This window comes from Cyprinus carpio, chromosome B6, assembly GCF_018340385.1.
Source record: "Cyprinus carpio isolate SPL01 chromosome B6, ASM1834038v1, whole genome shotgun sequence".
NCBI lineage: Eukaryota > Metazoa > Chordata > Actinopteri > Cypriniformes > Cyprinidae > Cyprinus > Cyprinus carpio.
This window is the reverse complement of record NC_056602.1, coordinates 10,694,864-10,707,176: the sequence shown is the minus strand read 5'-3', so window position 1 is coordinate 10,707,176 and position 12,313 is coordinate 10,694,864. Positions and strand designations below refer to the sequence as shown.

General features: G+C 35.6%; 1 protein-coding gene across 4 annotated transcripts in view; it reads right to left on the bottom strand.

Annotated features, from left to right (window-relative positions):
• LOC109076937 (regulatory-associated protein of mTOR-like) overlaps positions 1 to 12,313 on the bottom strand; it is a 128,326-nt gene that overhangs the window by 72,565 nt on the left and 43,448 nt on the right. For all 4 annotated transcript variants that reach the window (XM_042725671.1, XM_042725669.1, XM_042725672.1 and 1 more), the window contains exon 11: positions 2,367 to 2,485. In XM_042725671.1, the coding sequence (XP_042581605.1) occupies positions 2,367 to 2,485 (119 nt within the window). The remainder of the gene's footprint in view (positions 1 to 2,366; positions 2,486 to 12,313) is intronic.

The window sequence follows — 12,313 nt, the reverse complement described above, 5'->3', positions numbered from 1 at the left end:
CACCACTGACAATAATCAGTGATAGGGACAGGAGGAGAGAGAAAAAATTTTTATAAGACCAAATAAATTGGATATAAATAAATAAATTTATTTATGTTCTTAGTTACAACCCCTATAAAAGAGAGACACTAGCCAGGTTCCAAAATCTAGCGATTTGCCTTGCTATAAGACTGAGTGTCCACTGACATTAAGCACTGCAGTGGCTTAAGGGTGTCTACACAAATTGTCAAAGCAAAACCTCCATATGTTCTGTAGTTTAAGTCCTCACAAGCAACAACTTAAAATTGGCTTCAATAGAGTTTCCTGCTACTATGTTGAGAAGCTAGCAGCACGATACTTTAGAAAATCATAAATGCTTCACACATTAAAAATATTAATTATAATAATTTGATTTTATTACACATTTCTAAATATTTTTATTACCAAAGCAAAGGCAAATGCATTTCAACTTGATTTTTTTTTTTTTTTTTTTTTTTGTTTTTTTTTACCCAGCTTGTCACAGTGCATTTTGACAATTAAGATGCTTACCTTTTAGAAAAGCCATGCATTATGAGCATATATGATGCCCTAAAATTATACTTCTTATTTACTGTAGTTTGCACAAACACACAATTTCATAGTTTGCTGCTATGTTTTTCCTCTAAATCCAAATCTGTTGTATTATTTAAATCCAAGATCTAATATAGAATGATAAAAGCAAAGGCATTACAGAGGCATGGGGGTGGAGCACCATTAAACAACTCTATACTTGCACAGTTAATAATTTAGGAAAAACAAAATCTTCTCAAAATCAGCTCATCTTATCTGATTCTCATGTGAGATTGGGTTTATATATACCTGAAGTGTAAACATGAAAAATCAGATCCTAGATCATTAAAGTTAGTTACTTGAATGCACTGCTGTCCTAAATAGTATGCAATTGGTCAAAAAAAAAAGGTAGTGCCTGAATGATTTATCATTTCTAGTAGTTTTTTAGTGGGATTTGTAGTAACAAGATGCAATTTTGTATTGTAGAAGTATATCACTCGCAGTGCTATATTGTCTTTCAGCAAAATGATGCACTTTCCTTTTATCAGTGAAGTTATACTGTAATTTTAGTGCTAGTATGAGTTGGAACATAACAGGCTTAAGTTAGAACATAACAGGCTCTGATAGAGGTGTGTGTGTGTGTGTGTGTGTGTGTGTGTTATTTTGCACTGACTGGACTCAGCAGGTCTATCTGAATATCACAGCAAAAATGTCAGCATGACAAATTGGCACTCATTGTCACCTGCTGCTCAGGAAGTTAAGAAAGGTCAAAGACAAAACAAGTTTGATTACTGAAAATTTAAATAACCTTTGAAAGTTCTGCAATCATGGTTTATGGACTTTTCAACATTAATCAGTGTCTAACAAAAAGTACTGTAGTGCTTATGTAGCTGGTACTAAAAAAAAAAAAAAAAAAAAAAAAAAAAAAAAAAAAAAAAAAAAAAAAAAAAAAAAAAAACCCTTTAAAACTCTGCTTCAAAAACGAAATTCCATTGTTAGTTATTTGGCTGCAATCAGGCTCAAGCTGATGTAGACATGATGCAAGTAGACCTGAGAAAACAAGCAAATATGTGTGATACTCTGTCAGAGGATTTTGGGAACTCCGACTACCCCTCCTCTCTCAGGCCCGACTCCAGAATCAGATCAGCTTCTTAAATTAGTGAGGGTGCTGTAACTATATATATATATATATATATATATATATATATATATATATATATATATATATATATATATATATATATATATATATATATACAGGTGTCTGTTGCTACAGTGCAAAGAGTGCTCTGTTCATAACCACTAAAAATCTGTCATTCATCTTAGTTCATCGCGATCACAATACCAGAACAAAACTTTTGGCGATTTCAGCAGGGAGTGGATTCTACCTTAACCACCTCTGATTTAAGAAATCAACAGATATGTCCGTGATTGGCTACATTGCTCAACGCTGCAAAAACACATTGACAGAAATCGATCTCCAGAGCGCAAACCATAATGCACTGAAAAGTTTGCCAAATATTAAAAAAAATGCCATTAATACAGCTTTAATTGAGGATGCTTTTGATTTCGTTTGAGGGTGCTTAGCAGGGATAAGTTGAATCATTACACTACAATACTATTGACTGAGCTTACCTTGTACTGAACCTGGAATATTTTTTTAAGAATCTTTTCACCCTGACAACGTTCTAGTCTACAATACTTGTAGCACAAAATGTTCTGGACCTGCAAGACTTACAAATGAAATACAAATATATAGATATAAGAAGAAACAGCAGATATAAATATGCGAGCTCAGTGAAATAGGCCAGATGTCCAGCTCCCAGGAATGTCTGTACCTTGTATGCGATGCTGTTTAGAACCTTCATGGTCAGATCAGAGACATCTGGAAATGGATCAGCTGTAAGATGCAGTAGCACCCTCCAAATCTGAGTATATACACTGTTAAAAGAGACTCCTGAAAAGATAAATCACATTTAAACACATTTTGTTAGTTTCATTAAAAAAAAAAAAATGCATTCAGATCCTTCCTAAGACATTCTTTTCAAAAAGGTACCGCTGAGGTACCTTGATACAGTCACACTATCAAAATACAGTGCTACTTTTATATGGTATTGAATGATTAACATTTTCATATACAATGACAATTCAATCATACTGTACAAGAATACCATGGTTTCAACACGAAAAACACAATCACAAAACAATTATCATATAAACCACATAATCACAAATATTATGGTACTTTCATTACAGCAGTATCAATAAGAATTTTGCAGGGAATAAACAAATACTAAAGCATTCTCTCTTTTATCCAGTCACACCAGTTTTTACAGGACAGTTTAAGGTCAGTTGTTTATGATTTTGTCAATACGTTCAATAAAAGAAACAGATGAAACTGAATATCCAGTACAGTCATTAAGGTCACTACTTCACCTCTCTGTTCCAATAAAAACAGGACTATCAATTTACACAATAGAAATAAGCAGATCTCATCCATCTTTCATTAGAAGTTGTCATTACTGTTATCAGGATGTCATTGACTGTTCTGGAAATGATGTGATTTGAGAAGCAGGAAACAGCTGTGGGAGCACGTTGATTTCAATCTGACATTTTCTCTCCTGTCCCTGGAGTGAACCGGCAACCGCAGCTGACATAATTTTTTGTGTGTTTTTTCCCCTCCCAATTCTCATTTGCAGACTGCTACCCCTCATTTCTGTCACTACAGTTTATGCTGCTTTGCACCATTCAGGTGAACAAGACACATTCCTTCAATTACGTAGTGGTGCCATTCTCACCTCATCATGAGACTAGGTGCAATTGCTATGTGTGCATGGGTGTTACCGTCAACATCCTATCCACTGGACGAGTGTACCTGTGCTAGAGCGTGCGTATAAGTGTGTGTGAACATCAAGAGCCCACCAGTCAGATGAGCGTATTTGTGATGCAGAAAGAGTGTGTGCTTTCCCTGTGGTGCTGCGTAAGAGTGGAGCCCCTCATCATTGGCATGCACATTGTATCTGCCATCTTAATGCACGCACAATCCAAAGCACTTAATGAACACACTCTCCAGAGACACCTCCTCTATCTCGCTCTCTCTTCATGCACTTTTCTTTATTCACACAAAAACAGCAGGTATGGAGAGCAGATGTACATTGATCTGAAAGCTAATAAACAATTTTCTGACCCTCACTCTGATAGCCACTTCACCTAAATCCTGATATTAAGCCATTTTACCTGAAATTAGTAGTAACTTTTGATGAACCAAAAACAAACTAATTTAAATTTTGCAGCTAAGAGAAATCAACAACTGTTGAATAATCAGCAGTTAAAGTATAATATGGGAAAAAGCGGGGCTCTACCATACTCCTTTATTTTCATTGGCCGATGCAAACAGAGCTATGATTCTTCACAGATGGTCATGAAATATTCAGCAGGACTGCAGTGGTGTGCTGTCAAAACCTGCCACAGTTTCAGGAAACACTAAGAAATGTACCCATTAGGAATAACACTGACAAAATATTTCACTAACCATAGCAGATCAGTGTATTATGATATTATTCCAGTGCTTAACATACTTCTCCAGGGAACTTTAAAAGCTCTTGCTCATATTCCATGCAGCACTGGAGAAATGTGGATATGAGCAAAAAGATACAAGTAAACTATTGACCATTAAATTCCAAGTTGGAATTTACAAGATCAGGCCAGTGTAATGATCTGTATAAAGGCTGTGCTTAAACATTTACCAGTTGCTTCAAACTAACTACACAATGTGCTGATTGATTAATAAAGTAGTCACAATTAATTCCATATCAATATTTCCTCAAAAAATCCCAATCATTAGAGGACGACTGAATTAAGTGCTGAATAAACATCACAAAAACAATTTTTAGAAGATTTTGGATAAATGAATAAATAAATACATTTAAATAAATGAAAAAATAAATATATAAACACAAAAAAGGTTCCATGACTCATCCAGTCATCCATGATTACAATTTTGCTTTATAAAAATCTTTTGAAAACAAGTTTGATTAAATTCAGTTTCAGCAAAAATACTAACATTCTAACAACTTATCCAATATAAAGTAATACACAGATGACACCTAACCCAAAACTTATATTTTAAAATGGGAATTAAAGATTCAAACAAACAGAGGCGTCATGCACTCATGATTTTTGAGTGGGCACCAGTGTGGAGGTTGGGTGGGGGGCTCGTCATGCCTGTCATGTGACACAGCAGCCACAATAGCACTGTATATATGATATAGGCTTATGTTTTTTATTCAAAATATTTCCAAACATGTTAACTATATCAGGAAATATCTCGATTCTCAAACATGTGTAAGTAAATGCGTCTTGCACCAGATTGTTATTTGATGTATAATGGGTGATGAGCAAAGTAGAGTAATAGTGTAATTGTCACACGTGTCTACTGTGCCTGAGCGAGGAAATGTGGAGACTCCACCAATAATCGAACTTTATTGAACAGACCATCAGGAAAGCACACCTAACAATGGGGTGAGACGAACAATTCCGCACCTAAACAGACTGAAATGACTAGAACTTAAGTACACAGGGGAACGAGGATAATTAACTAAACACAGCTGGGAACAAATGAAGAACTAATCAGGGAACATAATGGGAACAGGAAGGACCAAATAAGGGCATAAGGATAACATGGAGCACGCGGGGGAGGAAAACACAACACATGACAGAAACAGGTTCTTACAGTAATCTATTAACTACACATAAAAAACCCGACTTTTTACTTAAGTACCAGATATGGGTGTCATGCCATAAAATATTTTTAATAAGACTGACTTTGTATTTAATGTGAATTTAATAACAATATTGTAAGATACTAATTATAACACTTTCATTTTACAGAAAGTAAAGAACATTTACTTTATCAAAGAACATTTTCACTTTAGTCTAACCAGAGTTCAGGCACTCTCAAAAACTCCCATTATAATCACAGAAGCTGTTTACACTGTGAAATGAATATCTTTCTTACATTCATACGCACATCTACAATTTGTTGTTTATAATTCAATCAGCGAGCAAATCTCTGATTGGCCATTGCATTCATAAGGTCAACAGAATCGTGTGCTGCATTGTACAAACGCGTCTGTCTCTGGCTCAGTGCCAGCCAAAGCGCAAACACATATCTGAATTTAGCAGCTGATGCTGTGCCGCACTGAACGATCTAATAACACCAGTGTGGTTGTATCAAATATAAAAAATATTATTCTGCAATTTTATTATGTAATTTACCACTTTACTGACAAAGTGGAGTAGACCAAAAGATCCTCAAAAGCTAGATATCATGCCAAGATCCAAAGAAATTCAGAAACAAATGAGAAAGAAAGTAATCGAGATCTATCAGTCTGGAAAAGGTTATAAAGCCATTTCTAAAGCTTTGGGACTCCAGCGAACCACAGTGAGAACCGTTATTCACAAATGGCAAAAACATGGAACAGTGGAGAACCTTCCCAGGAGTGGCCGGCTGAACAAAATTAACCCAAGAGCACAGCGACGACTCATCCAAGAGGTCACAAAAACCCCACAACATCATCCAAAGAACTGCAGGGCTCTTGCCTCAGTTAAGAGACTGGGCAAAAATGGTCTGCATGGCAGAGTTCCAAGACAAAAACCGCTGCTGAGCATAAAGAACATAAAGGCTCATCTCAGTTTTGCCAGAAAACATCTTGATGATACCCAAGACTTTTGGGAAAATACTCTGTGGACTGATGAGACAAAAGTTTAACTTTTTGGAAGTTGTGTGTCCCATTTTGTCTGGCGTAAAAGTAACACTGCATTTCAGAAAAAGAACATCATACCAACAGCAAAATACGGTGGTGGTAGTGTGATGGTATGGGGCTGTTTTGCTGTCTTAGGACCTGGAAGACTTGCTGTGATAAATGGAACCATGAATTCTGCTGTTTACCAAAAAATCCTGAAGGAGAATGTCCGGCCATCTGTTCGTGACCTCAAGCTGAAGCGAACTTGGGTTCTGCGGCAGGACAATAATCCAAAATACACCAGCAAGTCCACCTCAGAATGGCTGAAGAAAAACAAAATGAAGACTTTGGAGTGGCCTATAGTCAAAGTCCTGACCTGAATCCTATTGAGATGCTGTGGCATGACATTAAAAAGGTGGTTCATGCTCAAAACCCTCCAATGTGGCTGAATTACAACAATTCTGCATAGATGAGTGGACCAAAATTACTCCACAGCGCTGTAACAGACTCATTGCAAGTTATCGCAAACGCTTGATTGCAGTTGTTGCTGCTAAGGGTGGGCAAACACAGGGCCATGTAGTTTTGGGTTTTGTTTTCCCTTAATAATAAAAACCTTCATTTAAAAACTGCATGTTGTGTTCACTTGTGTTATCTTTTACTAATATTTAAATTTGTTTGATGAACATTTGTCTGAAACATTAAAGGTGCCATGTGTAAAAATTGAGGTAAAAATATCCAAAAAATGACCTACACGCATCAAAAGAACGAGAAGAAATAAGGGCGATGATGTCATTAAAAAAATGTCACGTTATAGTGCTGCAGCGATATCAACCTTAATTAGCATTAGCATTACTAGCCACGGCCCGACAGGTGTCGTAATACCAGTTACGGCCATGGGAGGCGGTATGCGGGCAACATAACCACCAGCCAACCTGCAATACACGAATAACTCGCACGGCTTGTGGGCGTACTTGAACCTGATGTCAATCGTGTGGAAAGTACAGCCCACTACTTCAATTCAGTTCAGGGAAGAGAGCGGAAGGATGGCTGAAGCCCTTGGCAAGAGACACCTACCACCACCACCCGCTACAGGGAAACAACCGCGCTTGGAATCACAAATCAAATCCGATAAGAAAAGGAGCCGAAACAGAGTAAACATCGGCACTGCTTTCCATCGATGGAGACAACTGATGGACTTGAAAGAAATGAGGTTCGACTCCGAACTTGCAACATTTCTTTTGGATTGGCAAGTAAGATGCTGTTAGTATTTCGCTAGAAGTTTGTTTTATATGTTTGCGTATTTTTTTCGGGAAGTTATAACATAGAAATGTATCGAAGGCTGTTCGATAAAGGTGCTAATGTTAGCGATGGCTAACCGTAGCTGCGTTTGATAATTAGCTAGCTATAACTTACCCACAGATCCGATCCGGTTTTCACCTGTTATCTACCAAAGCCCGTCTCTACCAAGCTGATGCTAAAATGTAACATTACCTAAGAAGCTTGAAATGTCTTCGATGATAATTAACCCGAGAGAGAGAGAGCGCCCCGGCCGCGCACGCACTCACTCACTATATTCAGAGCGGTCAAGTTTTTGAAAGCGTGTGAAAAGAGTCAATTGCGTGTGTCTCACGGTGAATGCTTGAGAGTTGGCAGCTCTGGTTACGTTGGTTGGCGCTAGCTTGGTCAACATCAGCTGTCTGATGTTGAACAATGATGTTGACAGAATGCTGTCTGTCAAATTAATTTAATTCAAATAATGTGTATATACAACTCAAAATGTAATATGAAAAAAACGAATATGAACATATTCACTGGTAAAGGTGAAGGGGAGTAGCTTGAAGATGTCATGTTTCAAAATCACTTGACATCACCCAACGTTCCTCTGGAGGCAAAACGTCCTTTAGGCTTCGGCTATGGCTCTAGGGTTGTTGTGAAGGTAGGGGCGGAGCATAGAGACTATGCCGTTTCTCGTTTGTTACTCTAGAGTAGACCAATTCACTTTATTGAGGCATACTGCCCCCATCTGGTATGGAATGTGGAGTATGACTAGATTTTTTTGCCAGACATTACACATGGCTCCTTTAAAGTGTGTCAAACATGCAAAACAATAAGAAATCAGGAAGGGGGCCAACAATTTTTCACACCACTGTGTGTGTGTGTGTGTGTGTGTGTGTATATATATATATATATATATATATACAGTATATATATATATATATATATATATATATAAATGTTTCTTTAATTTGCATATACAGTATATAAACCATTACTCTTATAACTTTTATATTTATATAAATCCACTAAAGTTATCTTTATTATTGTTACTACCTTATCATAATTACATATGACATATTCTATTTTAAATACTATTTTAATACAAATACTATTTTATTTATTTACTCATTTATTCTCTCTTTTTTTTGTCCCCTCTCTCTTCTAGTCCCCTCCCCTCTCTTTCTTGTTCTCTCTCTGGCTTTTTTTTATTATTATCTTTGTTTGTTTATTAGTTAGTTAACTTGTCTGGTACTTGTGTTCTAATGTTCTATACTTGCTTTTGTCAGTTATTTCTTGACTTTTACAGTAATGTCACCTTTGTATATAATCAAAGTGTATCTGTCTGTAATGTGTCCAGATAAAAAAATCAAAAACCCTAACTGTGTTACCAGCAACAAAATAAATCAATAAAAATAAATAAATTTTTAGAGATCTGATGCAGTTTTCCATGACAGATATATACTGTAATCCTAGAGAAGAATAAATGTAAACTTCTACTGTTTAATATTTATTGCACAAATGTCTCCAATAATACAAAAACACAACGTAACTTGAAATATTTATATTCCTTATAGTTCTATAACATACCAGCACTGGATTTTTATTTTTATGTTTTTTTTTTTTTTTTATTCTCTGATATATACTGTACTGTGTACTGAAGTGTACTATATTAATATTAAGATGGCACCCTTAGTCAAAATTTGTCCTTTTATATGTTGTTGTCAGATACTCTGCAACTTCACTTTTAGCAAACACCTGCTATAAAAGACAGGAATCAATCAGTAACCATGGTAACTAAAGGTGCTTTGAACTCTGGAATTTGCTGTGTTAGCACTTAGTTTCCTCCATTGCCTGGCTACTGATTTCTGTATGCAAAGCGCAGTCACTCCTGGAGGCGAAATAAGGACTGTAGAAACAGCTTCATACTTTAAATGAATTAGTCACAGATTATGTAAAACCAAAGAGGGGATAAGGAGGAGGATATAAGGAAAGGATGGGTTGACATGAGGTCAGAGGAGAAAGATGAAATGGTGCTGGTGTAGATTCTGCACTGATGTTACTCAGCATTGTTAGGGGACAACTTAAAAAAGAGAATATGAACAAAAAGAAAAAAAATATGGCCAACAAAATGACAACAGCCACAAAAGACAGAAAAAGAAGAGTTTAGGAAAAAAATGTCATGACTGAATGAGACAGAGAGAAGTGAAATGGATTTAAAGATGAAGAGGTGAAAGAGCCTGAATGTGCAGATCGAAATGCTTTTAGAAGCAGAAATTTGTGAAAATCTAGATAAATTGGGTTTAATGCTGATAAGGCATGTGTAGCTATTGCTTCACAAATGCACCATCCATTCATGAGTCTCTCATACAATTGATGTGAGTAAATCTATTTGTATGATGCACAGAACTGCTGCCTGTATATACCAATAATAATTAATTTATGAGGTCCCATTTCAGTTAGGATGCTGACATAGAAGGCAGTTGTCTGCAGTTGGCAGCTCACTGGCTTTTGCAACAAAGCCTTAGTCTCACCATACAATGACAGAAGTAACAATATGAAGGATCTGAAACCAAGGGGATGAGAAGGACTTGAAAAAAAGGGGAAAAAAAGAGCACATTTACAGCAGGTTTGATTGATGAGACTAAATTAGTACAATTTAGAGTATATATGTTGAAATCATAGGTTGAAAGAGGACTACAATAAATTGAGCAAAATTCTGCTGCAGAGGAATTTTGAGGTTTCTAGTCTCTTGATTTAACCATTTATCAGCTCTGCATGCAGAGGCCTTAAAAGAACAAGACTAAAGAACCAGCATTTGTGTATGTCTGATTCTTAGCCTTCCTTCTAAACCTGTATGTTTTTCTCTTACTTGCAAAAAAGAAAGAAGATCTTTTGCTATATGCACAAGCTGCTATTTTATAATATATAAAAATTAATGACACTGATGAACTGTCAGATTCACACCAACGACAACCGGCAAAATCATCAGATCTAGTGTGGCACATCTAAATGCACTATGTTTGAATGTATAGGCATGAATTAGATTTGAAAGGTATATAAATTTTGGTCTGCTTGTCACACAAAGCTATCATATGTTTTAGAACATATTTTAGAACATGCTTTTAGGGGTTTTCAAAGTCAAAAACGGTGAGTGTCCCTTTTGACACAATGTAGTAGCAACAAACGATAAAAATCACTGAATATGAGAAGTTGTGCTTTGAAGCTAAATACATGCTATATATATATATATATATATATATATATATATATATATATATATATATATATATATATGCCCTAATCACTGTCTACCTTCGTTTATGGAAAAGAAAAGTCTGGGTATTCTGCAAAACATCATCTTTTATGGTTATTGGATGAAGAAAATCATACAGTTTTGGAATGACATCAGAATGAGCAAATGATGACTATTTTTTGATGACCGGGGGGAAAGGTTCTCAATAATTGTGGATGTAAACGTATTATACTGTAAAGCAGGCATCAACAGCCTTCTGGCAGTTTGCCTTAAATATGGGTTTATGTGACATGGAAAGTGTGTCAGGAATTATGGTTGCATATCTGTTATGGGCCTGCAGTATGTGCAGTTCATGTTTACCTGTTAAAATCAGCCATCAGGTCAAAATTATAGTGCAATTGATAAAATATATATGAAGAGTATTATGAAAAGTGGTGTGTCCAGGGCCTAAAATTAACACTTGCCAAGCACCAAATGGGATAAAAAAAAAAATAATAATAATAAAAATAGCTTCAGTGCAGTGGCATAAGTTTGTCTTAAAATGTGTGTCAGGGACTAGGGTGTGTGTTGGGGGTTGTTGTGAGGTTGTCATGGCAATAATATACATTGGTGGTTGATTTCCCTTTACTGGATGCACTATAAAATGTCGCAAGAAGCAGTAAATATATATGCATGAAATTAATTTGTACAGAACATCATCAGACTTCTCTGGATCAGTTCCAACACGTTTATGCACGTATTTCTCTGTGCAATATACAGTACAATGTACACACAACACCACCAGCACATGAGTGGCAGCAGTGCAGTATCCTCTCTTTTACTTTGCGATATAAATGGTTTTTAAATGGTTTCAAAAAGTGATTGTCCTATATTATACTATATTTTAGATTATTATACATTTAAAAAGGTGTGCATTATGCCACTAAATAAATACAATGATAGAAATTGTGGATTACATGGGAAAATTATTACGGTGTTTCTCAATCGATTTGACACATTTCTCCAAACTCAGGTCACTGTTCTCAAACGCAGTGATCTGAACACTTTGTAATTGTCCTAAACAGATTATATGTTTTCATTCATTTCATACAAATTATAAATCATGCTCATAATTTTCACAAAACAATATGCACAAAACTCTCTAATTTTCTATTTTCATAATAGTTAACACAACCAATACTTTAAGATATTTTTAAAAAGCAATTGTAGCTTCTTTTATTGGTTTTACAGAAATCACAAATATTTATCCAAAGACAACTAACAAAATTCTGTCATTTGTCATTCTATCAAATGAACATGGTATATTTTCGATTGGTGCTAAACTGATAACTACTTGGTTAATCATAAACTCGACACATGAAATGCAGTTTTCCTTATCATTAACACATTTATCACAATTGCTTTAGAGTAATAATAAAAGGGAAAGTATACAAAGAGCACAAAAGTATATGCAATAATAAAGAGAAATAAATAAAGAGGTATAAATACAGTAGGTGGCCAACCAAAATGA